We start from the raw sequence: 16844 nt of genomic DNA on the forward strand, positions 1-16844 counted from the left end.
ACTTTTTTTTTTGGTCACCGTTCTACGAGCAGAGGACACGAATAATTTCTTAGGAGTGCTGTGGAGTCTTATTTACCAAATTTTCTACTCTTGCCAGGACATAGAAGGTGAGTGATGTCCTTGGTTGACTCTCTGCTATGTTGTAATTGTGGCTTTTGATCTTCTACAGCCTAATTTTGKCATGGGAGATGTTTATGGCCCTGGTTTGTGGTGGCTTTGAGGATTTGAAAGTTCTTGTACCCTTTTTGGATTACTCTGTTGTTGCCTGCTGCTGGTGGATTTTATAAGCCACGCATCCCTTATGGTCCACCTCCTCCTTCTTTTTTTTTTTTTTTGATGTAAAGCAGGGTCAATTGAAATATATATTTTTAAGAATTTAGTCTTTCCTGAAAATCTTATTATGGACGAATTACTGTACAATTTTTTATATATGTGCATATGTATATATCAAAAATGTGTATACTAAATCTGYGAGTATGTGCATGCATACTATAATATTGCTGGGCAGTGGAGGAAAAAAAACCTCAMGTATGTTATCTGATTCAGTAGCTGTGATGAGAGGAACTTGGAGCTTTTGAACAGCCCTATCTTCAGGCTAACGTTGTGAAATAATTCATATTTTCTTAATGTACTTTGGGGAGAAAGTACGCAGAGGCTGGAATTGCTGTTGCYGCCTGTTATCCCAGGAGTGATGCCTGGACTCTTTCCCGTTTCTCTTATCCCTCCCGTGTTCTCGCTCTTGGACTGTCTCTATATCTGAACCGTGCTGGAAGAGGAGTCCAGGCGCCCAGCGGGCGCTGGGCCGGGGCGGCGCCGCGCCGCTCCTGTGGAGCCGGCCCCAACGGACGCCGGCGGCCGTTGCCCCCGCCGCCCGCCCTCGCGGGGCCGCAGCCCCAACGGACGCCGGCGGCCGTTGCCCCCGCCGCCCGCCCTCGCGGGGCCGCAGCCGCCTGCCGGGAGACCGCCAGACCCGGCGCTTCGCTCCGAAGCCCGGTCTGGCTGCCCGGAGCCGCCGCCGCGGATCTAGGAGCGGCTCTGGGGACCGGCCGGAGCGGAGGGTGGGAAAGGCTGGCGGCAGTGTGGGGATCAACTGAAGGCRCTAAAGGAAGCCGAGAAGTTGACAGGTCCTACAAAACAGAAGAGAAGTTTATTTTTTTAATATTATTATTTTTTTWAATTATTTTTTTTAATAGGACTTTGTCCTGTAGCAGATCACTTGGGTAACTCCTTCTTCCCAAAAATCCAGCGTGAACTTGCGTAGACGATGGGCCTCTAAATGAACTTAGATTTACAGACCGAAGTAGCTTAATTTACGTGCAAGGCTGGTAATGGCTCTTCAGAACTGCTTTTCCCTCTGTTTAGGTACAATATGTCTTTGTAACCTTCCATAAAATAATTCCTTTCTAAAGAATTGAGCAAGAACAAGGGGATAACGTAATAGAATAATATATACATTATATATAATTTATATTATTCTATTACGTGATAACCTGAGGGAAGCATGCCAGGAGGTTAGTACTGAAGGGTGGGGTGCAAAGCTACTGCTTATTCCACAGGAAACCACATGGGATGATTTGCGAAAAAAGTAGGGCTTGGCGCCCGCTCCTGGAGTAAGGAGTTTCTAAAGGGTGAGGGAGGGACGAAGCAGTGATCCCCTCTGAAACACGTGATGATAAACTAGTGCGTATGGCTCATCTAATTTCTCCTCATGTTCCTTAAATATTCCGATAAACTTTTATCCATACGTTCTTTACGGGCTTTATTATGATAGTATCCAAGCGCCTTATAATCAGAAATGTGTTTTTCTTCATAACGCTGCTGTCTGCTGGTGGAATGCTGCGCTCCGTGCTCAGTAAATGAGGAAAAGCCCCGGAGAGAAGAGCTACGACGCACGCCCGTGCGGCGAGGCGTTGCTTGCACCCAGGGAACGGCACGTTTGTCCTGGCGTAATGCCGCGCGGGGCTGGTTAGCTGTGAACATGGGCAGTTTTAGGTGACAGACTTGGAACAATATCTTAAAGTGTTTTGCTGGAAGGAGCAAAATTGTGCTACAATTTTAAGGAAATGATGTTGCATGCATGGTAAAGAAGGGAGAGAAAGAAGTCCACAGACAGATTAAGCAGTCGGGATCCTATACCYATTTCATCACCTGGTAAAACTGCAGCGTGCTGTGGTAATAAGGCATTTTTTAGTTTTCCTTTGCTTCCCCCTCAGGCCTGGAAGGTGGCTGGATCCGGTCGCGCATGTTCGGTGCCGTGCTGCTCAGCCGGGGGTCGGCCCGGATGCTCTCCGTTCTGGCTGCCGCCCTGTTCAAGGGGAAGAGCTCGCGGGTCTCTGATGAGCAGGTAAAACAACCACAGTGATCGCTGGCTGGGCAACTTCGTGCGCAACCCCAAACCACGCAGTGCTACAGGACTGAACTTGGTATCTTAAGTTGCAGATTTGAAAAAAATCTGCTGGTRTCAGTAAAAGACATTCCAATGGCAAGTCCTGCGCTTTCTCGTGCTTTTGCAGTACTGGGTCTGAAGTCTGACTTTTTCAGTACCAAAATATTGTTCAAAAGAAATGACAAGCAAAAAGGAARGTTCTTTTTATTGTGATGATAGTATAATAAAAGTTCAGTTCATTGATATTTGCCCAAGCAACCAGGATTTCCTACCTTTTCTTATTTCTGAACATTCTTGTTTTAGAAGGAAACTTTGAGAGCAACAGGAACAGTTGACTTCTCTGGAAAAAACTCATGGTCTCTTTTTATAACATCTTACAGTTTTGCTCTTCAGGAAAAGGTTTAAATGAGTGTTGAAAGCCACGTAACGTGCAACTCTGCAGAAAACTTTGGGCTCCTGAGATGGGTGAGTGTGTCTGTGCTGGATGCGCTCATCTGAAGACTCCTACATGCACATGTAATCTCACAAGTGGTACCGAGTTATCAAAATATTTGCTCTGTCAAAATAGTTTTCCACGTATATTAATAATATACATGTTGGAGATCATGCACGCATCAGCTAACAATTTTGTGCATAATCTGAGCTAGATTCATACAGCGCTAGTGTATCACAATGTATATGCATGTTTTAACACAGTTGAACAGAGGAAACGGATACTTGTGAAGAAAGCAGTAAGGCTGCAATGTGTAGGTAGATGAAAATTTCTGAAGAAATAGGCCAGCTCTTCTGAGACAAATGTTCATTTTGTCCACGGTACTCATGCTAGGAGTCTCAAATCATCGTTCTTTTGAAGCAGTAAACCTGAGATTTACAGCTCTCTCTAAAAGGCAGRTTTGTACTGAATTTCCCTCTTGGGCTACCTGTCGTTTCAGAAGGAAACTCATCCATACTACAGTCTAATGGTGAAGATTCTCAGAGCGAGAAACATCCGTGGCCTGGACCTCCGTAAGTCTTTGATCCACGCTTCGCTCGTTCGTGTTCTTGCTGGCAGACAGCCGCCACCAGCTCCTGTGGCACGCRTCTAGGCTCCACAGCAAACGTACAAATGTTTTGGTTTTCAGCCTTTTGAGACTCACGAGCAGAAAAGAATCAATGTTAAAACTTTTCGGGAAATGTGGAAAACTCATTTTCCACTGAGAAACTGTTACAAAATTGGCAAGGTGAGAACTGTGACTTTGTTCTGTTAGTAAGAACCAGAAATTGTGCCAGTGAATTAAACYGACTTGCACTGGGATCACAGGCCCCTCACTGCTGCAAAATCACTTTTAGAACAGCTTTAAAAGCTGTTTTGATCTGAATTAAGTGAATTAACTTTGTACTTTGGGCTTTAACAACCCTATCTTTCAACTGTGATTGCTCTTTAACAAGCAAACTACAAGCATCCCAGCTGCACCTTCCAGACCCTCTATTCATGTAGGCAGGTGTTACAGACGAGGTAGCCACCTTAATGTGAGGTTGCTGGACTGCCTGTGCAAAGGATCTGTTTACATTCACAAAAATATGGGTTTGTCTTTCCCTTGAATGATTTTTTTTTTTTTTAAAGTAGCTAAGCTAGGGGAAACCATAGCTTTTCTACCAGTTTCTCTTTCTGAAGCCTCTTTGCTAAAGGTTTGTAATTAATAACACATGGTGTTGGTGGTTTAAGTAAAATATGAATTTTTATGCTTTTTAAACAAAACACACTTTGGGAAATTTTTATATTCAAAATTCTGTTGCGGACGTTCAAGGGCTGAAATACTGAAGAGATGATGTAATCTGGCTGGTGGGATATGATAAGCTATGAAGAAAGCAGTGGCCTCATATGGACACACCTGCTCACTGTCTTCCCTTCCAGTGTCCAAGGCAAACTGCTACGTGGCAGTGGACCTTCCCACTGCATCTCCGGTCACTTCTCGAACACAGGTTGTTTATAACTGCAGCGATCCAGAGTGGAACGAAACTTTCAAGTACAAGATCCACAACGCTGTGAAGGTAACGCTCGTGCTTTTCTGTAACCTGGCCTGATGCTACGCGTGATCCTTGTCTGACCTCTGTGCTGAGTCAAAGCTGAAGAAAACATTGGTTCCTTGGTGGAGGAGGGTGCRGCTAGTTTTCTGCTGGTTTAGCAGGCTGAGCTGGCTCAGTGCAGCACGGGATGAGCGGCGGAGCCAGCGCCAGGGAGGGAGCAGAGCCTTGTGGCAGGGGAGCAGAGGGAGCAGACCCTTGGTGGCCTGCTCTTATACTGGAATAAGCCAGCTCTGTGGAGCTCAAGTGCTAGTAAAGGGCTTTATATCCTAGGAAAAACGTTGCCTGGGAAAATGCTGGTGCAAAGATGGGAAGGTCGTCTTCTTTTAAGTGTGCTGTACTTTGAGGCGGGACAGGCAGAGAAATTTTTGCATTTTTTCCTCAGAGGAATTTATTTACAAGTGAAACTGTTATTTAGGCAGAATTTTACTGCTTTACAGTGCTGTGCAAAATCACCTTCACAGTATCACTACTGTAGCAGGTGAAGGACTTGTCTGGAACTGCACCCCAAAAATCTTAAACTAAGGCAGTTCTCCATCTATTATTTACATCACTGGGTTTCTTCAGTACTTTCACAAAGAATAACTAAGTATTTACCAGTCTGGGGCATGTGTTGGGTTGTCTTTTCACTGTTTAACAAGAACCTAATAAAACATAGTTTTAGCAAGGTGAATGGTACTTGAAAATAAAAGAACGAAGACAAATCAATTAGGAAGAGTGCTTTCATTCAGTACGTGGCTTTTACATTAGATTTTGTCTTTTAGACYTGTTTTGATACAAATTCTCAAGTTACATTACAGAATATCGTGGAGTTCACGTTCTACGATGCCAACGTCGTACTGAGAAGTCATGCTGCCTCCATTGCTTTTGATGTGGCAAATATTACACCAGGCCAGACTTTTAATCACACATTTGTGCTCAGTCACCAGGTGAGACACTTTATCCAGTTTCTCAACAGGGAACAAGACAAATATAGGAAGCAATGCATAATCAGTACGTGATATTGCTATGAAACAGCTATGAGAGAGGCAAATGGGATCCAGAGGTGTATGAGGTTGAGATATATTTCCAGTGGAAGAAGGGAGATATTAATGCCATTGAACAAAGCTCTGTCAGGATCTCATGTACAATCGTGCTTGTGACCGGTCACCTGTGTTTTAGGAAGATGGATTTGTAACAAATGCATGGATGGGGGAGTAGAGGAAAGGAAAACCTGACATCTGAGAGGACCTCAGATGACTGTAGCTTAATTTGTCTGTCACAGCATCAATTGAGAATGGACCTGTCTCTTTTCGATCTGAACTGTTCTCTTTATGACAACAATCTTGATAAGAGATGGAGAAAGCTAAAAGGCCAACATAGACATGAAAACAAATAGGTGTTAACTAACTAGGATTAAACTTAGGCTGAAAATAAGAATGTTTCAGTTTTGTGATATCTGTGAAAAACTTGACAATGATTAGGCTAACTTACTGGTGGAAATCTAAACTAGAAGCTGATGAATTGATGTAACAACTCATAGAAAGCTATGTACATTTTACTGAGCTATTTTCCACTGGCTATGGAGTGTTTCATCCTTTATAAGTTTCTAAGGGAAACTTAGGGACAAATACATTTATCTCTTTAGATAAATTGTGAAAAAGCTTTGGATAACACATGAAAATATGGAGGGGAAAAAAAACTTGTTAAAAATAGTTTTGCTTAGACAGTTTCACAAACCCAGTATGTCTTCTGGATTTGTGGTCAGAGCTCAGCTGGTTGTAAGATTAGTGCTAGACTGTAAGCAAAGGCATCCTGTACTGGTTTCTTTACTTGAAAAGTAGGATCTGCTGAAAAAGCTAAAACAAAATATAATTATCTAACATGAATTTTCAGGATTAAAAAAAGTACATTACTTGCTGTAAAAATTTAATGCCGTGCTTAGTGACGACAAGTGTTCAGAAACTGAAGGATGAGATTTTACTCAGATTATTCTTAACCCCTCCAGTAAAATATTGCACTTAGGAAAGGAGCTGTTGAAACACGCCACTTCACAGTCTTCCCTCTGAGCACTACACGCATTAGAGGGTTTTTAGCCTCTATTGGGAGAGGTGGGCACTGGGCTATAAAAGCCAGTAGAAGCCTGAATATTGGCCCAGACATCTGCAGCTGCAATGGCTGTTTGACATAAATCCATCACACTGGTAGAAACAAAGATGTTTCACCTTTGGGCAAGTCTCCACTTGCTGCAAGATTTGTTCAGGAATTTAAATAAATGTTTGCTTTGCTTTAAGCATGCTGTAACACRAGTTCAGTCACAAACTTTTCCTGACAATTCTGTTGCTACTGCTTCATTTGACTGCGGACTGATATGGCAAATACAACACTACTGGCTTTCTAGCAACCTGAGGAAATGCTTGCTGGCCTTCCAGGCTTCTCTACGTTAATCCTACTTAAGAATTGTAGCCTTGAGATTTTGGTGTACATGCTGCTCCTGCAGCACAGTGAGCCACGAGGAAATCCATGCTGTATATGAGACRTTAGATGAAGGTATCTTTTTGGTGAAAGTATCGTTTTTAGAGGTAGGTGAGAAAATAGGCTACCACTTTTTCACCCGTTAATTCTCTAGAGAAGTTTTATTTTCCTCCCCACGCTATTTCTTGGAGGCAAGATGCTCTGGTGGCAACAGGTTGAGACATGGTGGGAACAAAGACATGCATGTAGATCAAATATGATAGACCAGTAAGAACTGTGGCCAGCTGTTGGTGAAGACCCAATGTAAAGGCAACTTTGGGAAGTTGCTATCTGGAAAATCCAATTCCAGAGGACGTCTCAAATTATAAAAATGTATTCAGATGACCCATTTGTTTATCTTTATTTGTCTCAAGGGAAAGGAGAAGAATGAAGAGTTAGATGTGGAATTTTTCTTGGGAGAAAGGTGAGGAGCCTGCAAAGTGCTTGTTGAATATAAATGTATTTGACTTAATCTTTTGCAGTTCATGATGGTACTACTTGCTACACAAAGGAATGTGATCATGCATATGCCCATTCTGCTCCTTCCCTTGCCTGAAGGTATAAAGCACTGTTCTGGGAAAGCATGTCCTTGCTGTTTAAGGAACAGATTAGTGTTCTCCATTCCACTTATATAATTCTATTAGAATATACCTAAAAAAAAAATTAGAAATTCTCTTTTCACTCCTGACTCTCTCGGTCAAACAGTAATAGAGCTCAGTTAAGCTGTACAAAAGCAAGAGGCTGCTTCTCTAAGCCACACACACACAAAAAGACTTTATTTCATGAAGGAATATTGACTTTTTTTTAATCCTCTCCTGTGTGAGATTATAGCCTCTGGCTCTGGGTTTGCCAAGTGCAGCAAATCAGGAGTAAGAGGTAACTAYAGCAATGAAATTGAACCTCACTTCTATTTTACCCTTCATTTTTCACAGCACAGATCCCCCCACTGAGGTCATCACCAATGGTGTTCTGGTGGTAAGGATTGTTTGTGTCCTGAAAGGGAATGTCTATTGAGTTTGGAAAGTGAGTGGGTTGTATTGTCTGTGCTTTAGCACTGACACAGATAACCTGCATCATCTTTCATACCCATAACATCTTTCAAATGCATATAAAGTTAGAGATAGTGCCTTCTTGCATGGCACTGTAATGATTCTTTATCCATTCTTCCACCGGATGTTACCTCCTGTATTTATAGTAAAAGGACATAGATAAGACCTTGAACTACAGGTGTAGTAACCTTATTAGCTTGTTGCAAAAATAGGCTGCTATATTTAATAGGCATGCCTTTAAATGATACTTATTATTAGGCTATTTCCTACAAATGTCTGAGCAAGTATCTCTAGAATGAGCTGCACCTCACAGAAGTGAAAATTTCCAGTGAAACTCTTGCAGTAGGACATCTGGTGTCTCTCTTAAAGGTCATTTGAAAAGCTGCAAAGCTGCAAAGATTTGAGATGAAGAGAATTTTTTGAGTCTCTCTCAAAGAAAGTGACATTTGTTAAAATTGGAAGCAAAACCTGGAAATAAGAAATTGCAAAAAGGCACTTCAGGGGCAGTTGCAAGCACCACAGAGGAGAGTGATACACAGCAGGCATGTTCTGCAGGCCCTAGGGACAAACTGATTGCAAACAATATTTTTTCTCTCCTTGGGTATGTCATCTGATAACTTATCATAGATAATCTGTGTACAGTGAGGAAATAAGCATAGCATTGTAATCAAGAGTTAAGGTCTTACAGCTCTCACTTTTAACATAGGCTCATCCTTGCCTGTGTGTCCAAGGCACTGTGGATAAAAGGAAGGCAAGCCAGTGGTTAATACAGGGTAAGTCTACCTTTTGCTTGTCATGCCCCATTCTCTTGAGGGTCTGCACTGAGGGGAGCAATAYGGAGGAGTCTACTTCTCTGTAAGCAGTGTGAAAATGAGGCCCTTTCAAGCCCTTCTGCAGATCTGTCCTAAATGGCACCAGGAATAATTTCATTCAACTGTTTGGTTAGTGCTCTATGTATGTGGAGCTCTGTTTGGATGAGCGGGGATGGCACCAGGAACAAGTGGGGGTAATTGGAGATTCTTCAGTTTCCATACCGTGCACCCCAGACTGCCAGATCTGCCCTCAGTGGGCTTCCTCTGGAGCCAGCTGTAGTGCTGGGGTGCTGGGAACATGCCTCTCCTGCCAGGCTGGAAGGAAGAAAAATGTGTGTCATGGGTGGGTGTAGTGTGTGTAAAGTGCGTGTGGACTGTGTGTGTAAATGAGTGTGAAGTATGTGGAGTGTATGTGTAAAGTGCATGTAGTGCGTAGACCGTGTGGCTGCGTGTGTGAAGTGCACGCACAGAATGCATGTATAGTACATGGTGTGCACGTGTRAAGTGTGCATATAGATATACACTTCTATGTATTCTGTATGTGTGTGCATATATTCACACATGCATACATATGTGTGTATATACACACACGTATGCACACAGCTATKTGTAGCTGGGGCTGACGCAGGAAGTTTGCCCTTGGGAAAGAGCTGGGTAGGGCAGCGATGGGTATTTGTTTCCCAGATTGCTCTGGGAGAAGCAGTATGATTTGCCAGCTGGGCCTGGGATTCAGGCTGTGGGACGTTTTGTGTCTAAGGAGCGACAGCTTCCACCTGAAATAGTATGTTACAGCTTTTCCTGCCTGGTTTTGTGCCCTTCACTGTGTCTGAATGTTTCAGAGAATTGTCAGGTCCACCTCTCCTTGCCTGGGTCCTTTGAGCGCTGGTCGTCCACCTCCTGCAGCGCTGAGTCGGAGGAGAAAAGGAAGATCCCCTTTGTTTTCCATGTGGACAGAGAAATCCACCCAAAGCTGCTCTTGGATCTGCTGCAAACTACACCTGTTATAGAGGTGAGAAACTGCCTCCGTGTCCCAAATTTCCATCGAAGCCAGGTTCCCAGCTCCTGAGAGTGAGCCTGAGCCTTAACAGATCAACTCCATCAGAGACTGCGGGTAAAAAATATTGTTAGAAACAAAAATGACCCTGTGTTTATGCAGCTCTATCGCTTTTCAAAAATATGTTGTTAAATTGGAACTGTTTATATCAACTCCTGCACATACTACCACAAAGGCAGGCTCAGGGCTGAAGTTTGAGTGCTTCTATAAAGTGGTCAGAGAAGCTGAAGTTTATGTAGACGTAGCTTGCCTTATTTTTTTGATGTATACTTTCTATGTTTGATAGCTTAAAGGATGTTTTGTCTTTCAACTTCATRTGGCAATATGAAAGCTTTTCTGATTTAAGAATGGAAAGAACAGCTATTTTTACACATTTTAACACTGAATGTAGAATTTTGACTGCCACAAGTTCACTGTTGATAAATATATTTGGGGGCAATTTTATTCTGTTTGTGATGATGGGAAGATGCATCTGTAAAYGCTGACCAAAAAGTCTGTCTAAATTCACTATTTTGCCTTGAAGGAAGGATGGAGTGAAGACTTGAAAATGCACACTGAGCATTTAGGAATGGCATCCATACCTGTTTCAACACTTCCTCAGGGGCAGGAACTAGAGTTTAGTGTCCTGGTAGGAAAGGTAACGTTTATTTTCTTTCTATGTGTGTTGGGGTCTGACAGCAGAAAATGACAATGATAGTATTTTATTTTCAMGTTTCCTATTGTTCTTAATTATTGTCTTGTAAATTGAGGCTAGCAAATTGGTAATACAGSGGTTGAATCCCAGACTTATTTCCTTTCGCACCTTCTTCTTAGTCTTTTCTCCTTTTTCTCTGAGACACTTCGGCAAAATACTGCCGACAACACAGTTCCCAACACACTGAGGAACACGGCTCAGCCACACAAGGGGGAAAGGCATGAGTCCTCCCCTCCTCCCAGSCCACTACAAGTGTGATGAGGCAGGAACTTGGCTCTGGGCTTTTTAGTACASAATGTGATTTTAGGTTTCCTGGGCTCTTTCAGAGAAAAGATAGTGCAAGGTAAAAGCACCTTGTAGGAAGCATTTGCCCCTTTGGACCATTATTAAAATTCAGACTCTTAAGATAGAGGTTATTCTTACTGTGTTAGTAAATTTTAAGTTGAAAAGCACAATAAGGCCTTGTTTTAATATATTTCAGTGATAATGAGCCATAAATGAATAGTTACACTGTCTTTTAGTATTGCTGTCACAAAAATAGACAAAACTGTGTCCCTGATCTCCAATCCATGCATTCAGCTGTGAGGTTTGCAAATCTGCTAGAAACTTTACCTGCACACTTGGCTGGAATGGGGCTGGGAGATGGAGATTGTGTGTGTAGATTATCTCACAGAATGGAGAAGGACAGCATGACAACTAAGAGAACTGAGGAGGAGAGGTAAAGGAAAGGACTGAATGAGGGAGAGATGAAGGAAGAATGAAAAGAAGAAAATTTTGATTAGAGCAGAGTAGGTACTACAGGTTGGTTAAAAGCAGTGAGGAGTTTGAAGAAGAATGAAAGTCAAGGGGAGGAATAACTGAGGGTCTTCAGGAGAAGAGTAGAAATAAACTTGCTGATGTTCATTTTCTCTTTACTTTTTCGATTTCATATTACTCTGCCCTTTCCGATTTACCTAGTCTGCAGGGTGAGTGCTGGGAGGGATTCAGGCTGAAAAAATGCCTTTTTCCAGCAATGCTGACAGAAAGCAAAGAGGCGCCTGATGAATGCCCTGGGTTCAAATGCTCAAGTCTCCAGCAACTAGCCCCTTACATACCTACGGTACCTCCCAATGGAAAGTCAAGTGTTCAGCAACTGAACATCTCCTGTTTTTCCATTTTTCTACTCTTTCTTTATTTCAAGGCCTGAACAATCTGTAAGAACAATATGCTGATTAACACTGTGGTTTACCTCTGCGATTTGCATGTCAGGCTTTGCTATGTATTCCTTGAAGTGGTACGAGAATTTAAAATTTATCCTGTGAACGCTGATGAACAAAATTCCTGTTATACCAGTGGCTATTTAAAACCTCCTACCAAGCCGGCTCATCTATGTAAAAAGGCTACATAGATTAATCTATCTAGCTTTTTAAATTTTTGTCAAAAATGTTACAGATATCAAACATTTTGATTGACAGTAACTTACTAAAACAGTAAAATGTCTGCTACATAGACTACTGAACTCTTCTTTTGCTTTTTTTTAACTCTACTTTTCATTGTATACATCACTTAATTCTCTAATTAAATGTATTTTACCAGGGAGAAATAAAATATCTCCCTTATTCAGTCTTTAGTTTCCTGAACAGGTTGTATTTTGTTTGCGCGTATCAGAGTTGTGCAGCATACATATGTTGAAGACTTCCTTAAACAAGTAGCAAGCATTTAGATAGCTTCTGTTATGTCATATTAAAGTAAAATYGCTCCATTTCTTTAGTAGTTAAGATTGGTGTCAAAAGATAGACGTGTCATTGCATCAATACCCCACATTTGCTCCACAGGATGSTGGAGTGCTTAGTTCTGTATGAACTTTCAGTAGAGATATATGCTTGAAATTGCTGTTCTTCTTTTCTTTCTTATTCAAGAATAATGGTCATTTGATTGTATTTCTCTGAATCTGAGAAACAATAGAATGGCTCCGAGTTGTTTRTTCATGCCAGTACAATATTTTCTTTAAAAAGCTATTAGGAACTTTTGTGAAACTATTTCAGTGGCAAGCTTTTTCTCTTTTTCTAGGGACAAAGTGTAGATATGACTTTGAAGGTTGAAGAATGGTGAGTCAGTTATTCAGAAAWTCCTGAAAAAGCCCATGGAAAATAAATTCAGTTCTCAGAATAAATTTTGTAAATTTGACAGTCACTTCCATTTATAGTTGGGCAGAAAAATTGTTTTAAATATAGCGTTTCTTTTATGTACTACTTTAACATTACCATTTGAATGAGAGCTTATTTGRGTTGTCATGTTTCTTCTCATTGCAAAGAAAAGTGAAGTGATCTGATATTTTGGGGGGGAGCTAAGGAATTTCTCCTAAAGGCACAGCACTCAATACCACTTCATTTAATTGTATAACATACTCCCTTCAAAAACAGTTAGTTAGTTCTTGAGTTGTTCCTTTTTACTGTTTTTCTCACTTGTGCTTTTTTTCTTGAGTGTAGTTCTGATGATCTTGATGTACGCCTTGGTTTTAACCTCTCCAGAGGAGAACAACAATTTTTGCTTAGAAGGAAAGGAAAATCTTCTAAAGCACTAAAGAAGGTACTCAAGTTGTCAAAAGCACCTTTGAAAAATGAGGTATGAYTCTTCTTTTTTCCAAAGATATCAGAAAACGTGTCTTTGTGATTAGCCTGTGATAAGGGCCAAGGACTACAGCGGAAAAGTATTATGGTGTTAGCGAATTTCAGTTCAGTGGGAGTGGCCTGATAACAGAAGCCCATTACAGGAATGTTTGCGCTTCTTGCATTTCTGCTTGTATTTTTATTTTGGTGTCTCATAAGAGAAACTGTAAAAATGAATCATAAGCCACAGTGAGCCTGGGTACATACAGATCATCATTATATACACTAGGTTATTCATGTGTCATGCTTTTCACTGCTTTTCATTGCTTTCATCCTATAGGTCCCTACAGTGGCGGTTGTGAGTTCAGGAGGAGGGATGAGAGCCATGACTGCTCTCTATGGCAACTTGTTAGGACTCCAACAACTTTATCTTTTAGATACCTTGACATATTTGTGTGGAATTTCAGGATCAACTTGGTATGTACTGTAGAATTTAATTTGTGATAACTCTGYGATTTGATGACCCCTGTAAGTACAGCCTTGGGAATTAATGTTTTCTGCTCTTTTTGCAAATATATTTGCAAAGAGCAATGGGAGTTAAGTTAAGTTAAGAAGTTAAGGATTTCCTGTTGAATCAGGGAAAAAATATATTTGCAAAGAGCAATGGGAGTTAAGTTAAGTTAAGAAGTTAAGGATTTCCTGTTGAATCAGGGAAAAAATGAAAATGACCTGTATGTGTGTCTGTCTCTAGATAGAGAAGGCACGAATGGAAGCATTGGTAAACTTCCAGTTTCCATGAGTATTTTTCAAATGTTTCTGCATGCTAAGAAGTATTTAGTAAGTTACTGAAAACCTGTGTTCTTTAAGAGAACATCACATTCCCTGAAAGTCAGTGTTAACTTTGAAGCCAGATAAATGATCTACAATAAAACTGAATATAACAGCAAATTCCTTTCAAACTTTGTAAACTACTTTCATTACATTTTTTTTTAAAAAAAACAAACCTACACAATTTTGTTGCAATTAGTGTGTAGGGAAGTTATCGGTTTCTTGGAATATTACTACTTTCTATGCGAGTTTACTGAAAAACTGATGACTGTTATGCCAGGTGCCTGTGTAAACTCTACGAGGATCCTCACTGGTCCCACAAAGATCTGCAGGAGGCTATTAGCGCCGCTCGGCAGTTTGTGACCAGCCGCAAAGCGAAAGCGTTTTCTGTGGAACAGCTGGTGTATTATTTCCAGCAGTTATGGATGTTGGAGAAGGAAGGGCGGAACGTCACCCTGACAGACCTGTGGGGTCTCATAATAGAGTATTTTTTGCATCAAAAGGTAACGAATATCTGTTTGAATTTGTAGGCAACTTTCTCTTGAGACTTGCAGAAAAGCTGACTGAATGTTTTTTAAGAGATGAAATATTTGCTTTATAAAGGAAATGAAAGCCTGAAATGTCAACCAAACTGATTAAAATTGCAGGAGAATCATAAAATACTCAGTATTTTATATATTTAAAGCTTAAATTCAGGCATCAAATCTTCATGATATTTTTGTGAGGAAGAAGTATTACCTCATTTTGCTGATGGGAGAGCTAGGACACAGATTATTAGTTGCCTGAGATCATACACTGCTAAGGGAAAGATAACATCAGAATTCAGGAATTTCTGAGTCAAAATATTATGGGTAGGTGTGTTTGTGTATGTCTAGTCCTGTGTGTATCTCTTCATAAATTTATTGTCTGTCTTAACACCTAGAGGGACTCTTTTAGATGAGACAATAATACTTTGTTCACTTTAGTGATGCCTGTGTCATGTAAGATCTAGCTATTAGCTCTGCAGATAGCCAAAAACTGTGTCAGATATTAAAAAAAACAAAAAAACAAAAAAAAAAAACAACTGTGGGAAAAGACTGAGACGCTTCACTTTTCATGATACCATTTAATTCAATTGCAAAGCTGTTGCTCTCTGTGCTCGAGAGCACAAGTTGCCTTCTGGTGAAAATTCATTCAACTATGCCTCATGAATAATACTTTTAAAATTTATAACATGTAGCTTAAGAAAACAGTTGTGAAATGCAATTTAACTTTTTTTGACTTTTATCAGTTAAATATTCATCATTTCCTTTGACAAGTTCCTTGAAAGCTTCTCTTTTATGGTATGGTCAGGTAATTAAATTATTGGGAAGTAAGTTAAAGTAAGATTTCAGAACRCATCAGCTGTTTAGCAGTGTCAATCTATATGGATGTTTTTGTCATGGTAGATGGAACTGCTCCATGAAARAGGGATAAATTTCTTAATCTATTCCAGGTCAAGTCACATACATGGCTTGTTTTAGTTCTCACCAAAATATTGCCTTGCGACAGTATGTTTATGTATGCCCTGAGCTGTGAGCTTTGGGTAATAAATGATTAACCACCTCAGTCTTGTGATATTTTAAGGACAAGAGGGAACACCAATTTAAAAATTATATAGTACATCAAAATGATATTTTTTTGCTGTGACCAGGAGAACCCACGGAGGCTGTCTGACCAGCAGGCAGCCGTGAGGTGGGGGCAGAACCCTTACCCCATCTACGCGGCTATCAATGTGAGGCCCAATGTTGATAGCAGCATGTTTGCAGGTATTTACTTAAATTTTGTAGATAACATTTTCTACCTCAGGTTTAAATATTTGTCGTTGTCTACAGGCTAAACTTGCAGTACTTTAGTACCTTAGTGTATTCCTTTATCAAACTAAGGGGCTGGTGAGCAATGGTAATTACAAACTCTTGTGCATTTCTTAACATCATAAAATCATGTCCTGCTAAAAATCAGAGTGGGAGATGTATTTCCATTTTAATATTTGTCATTTTTTTGGTCTCCAAAACCAATTTAAATCAAGCAAATTGGCATTCAAAGTGAAGTGGTGGGCTGAAACTGTCTACTAAATTCTACTATTCACCAGTACCAAATAATTGAGTACTGGCTCTTCTCCATGTTCTAAACTTCCTAGTAATATCAAAATGCAGGGCTAGTGAGAAAGTCTTGTATCTAATTGCAGTGCAGCTCTGATAAATAGATCTGTTTTCAAGAAATAGACACCATTGCCATAAAAGACACAGGCCAGGAAATCTTATCTTGCGTCTTAAGAGATTTAACATCTGATGACAAAGGGAACGTTGGTGTGAGGGCTATGAATAACTTGTCTTCACTAAATGATTTCCATTGTAATAAGGAAAGAATTTAAATTTGAGATAATGATCTTGATTAACTCTTTCCCAGAATGGTGCGAGTTCACACCTTATGAGTTTGGTATTCGCAAATACGGAGCTTTTATCCACACAGAAGATTTTGGCAGTAAATTCTTTATGGGGCTGCTACGTGAGAGGCATCCAGAACCCAGAGTTTCCTTTTTGCAAGGTAAGGTCTGAAGCATGTGATATGCAACTACTTGATTTGGTATGTGTTAAAACAGGTGTTACGAATAATATATATTGAATTTTTAAACAACTTTGTTGGCACTATAAGAAGTACCTATGAAAACTATTTCCATCTCGCTTGGTTGAACAAGGGCTCTCTTTGAATTAGGATATTGGGTCATCTCCAGATTTTTATCCAGTATACAATAATTCTGATGAAGGGAAGATAAGTTTGTTTCATAAGCAAAAAGCTAGTTAGTACTTGGAATGTCCTTGCTTTAATGCATTTTCTTTTTTTTTTTTTTTTTTTTT

The 16844-nt window shown here is 40.4% G+C and overlaps 1 protein-coding gene across 1 annotated transcript in view; it reads left to right on the forward strand.

The window, feature by feature from the left end:
* The first annotated feature begins 2242 nt into the window (after positions 1 to 2242).
* Positions 2243 to 16844, forward strand: part of LOC146598729 (cytosolic phospholipase A2 zeta-like) — a 19479-nt gene continuing 4877 nt past the window's right edge. The window contains exons 1-15 of the mRNA XM_085299876.1: positions 2243 to 2344; positions 3319 to 3391; positions 4281 to 4417; positions 5251 to 5379; positions 7318 to 7367; positions 7876 to 7918; positions 8699 to 8765; positions 9644 to 9813; positions 10382 to 10495; positions 12602 to 12639; positions 13021 to 13156; positions 13481 to 13617; positions 14249 to 14471; positions 15641 to 15755; positions 16396 to 16533. Coding sequence (XP_085156002.1) covers positions 2243 to 2344; positions 3319 to 3391; positions 4281 to 4417; positions 5251 to 5379; positions 7318 to 7367; positions 7876 to 7918; positions 8699 to 8765; positions 9644 to 9813; positions 10382 to 10495; positions 12602 to 12639; positions 13021 to 13156; positions 13481 to 13617; positions 14249 to 14471; positions 15641 to 15755; positions 16396 to 16533 — 1672 coding nt within the window. The remainder of the gene's footprint in view (positions 2345 to 3318; positions 3392 to 4280; positions 4418 to 5250; positions 5380 to 7317; positions 7368 to 7875; positions 7919 to 8698; positions 8766 to 9643; positions 9814 to 10381; positions 10496 to 12601; positions 12640 to 13020; positions 13157 to 13480; positions 13618 to 14248; positions 14472 to 15640; positions 15756 to 16395; positions 16534 to 16844) is intronic.

The sequence above is a fragment of the Rhea americana genome, unplaced genomic scaffold, assembly GCF_003343005.1.
Source record: "Rhea americana isolate MKP2758 unplaced genomic scaffold, rheAme1 scaffold_155, whole genome shotgun sequence".
In the NCBI taxonomy this organism is placed as follows: domain Eukaryota; kingdom Metazoa; phylum Chordata; class Aves; order Rheiformes; family Rheidae; genus Rhea; species Rhea americana.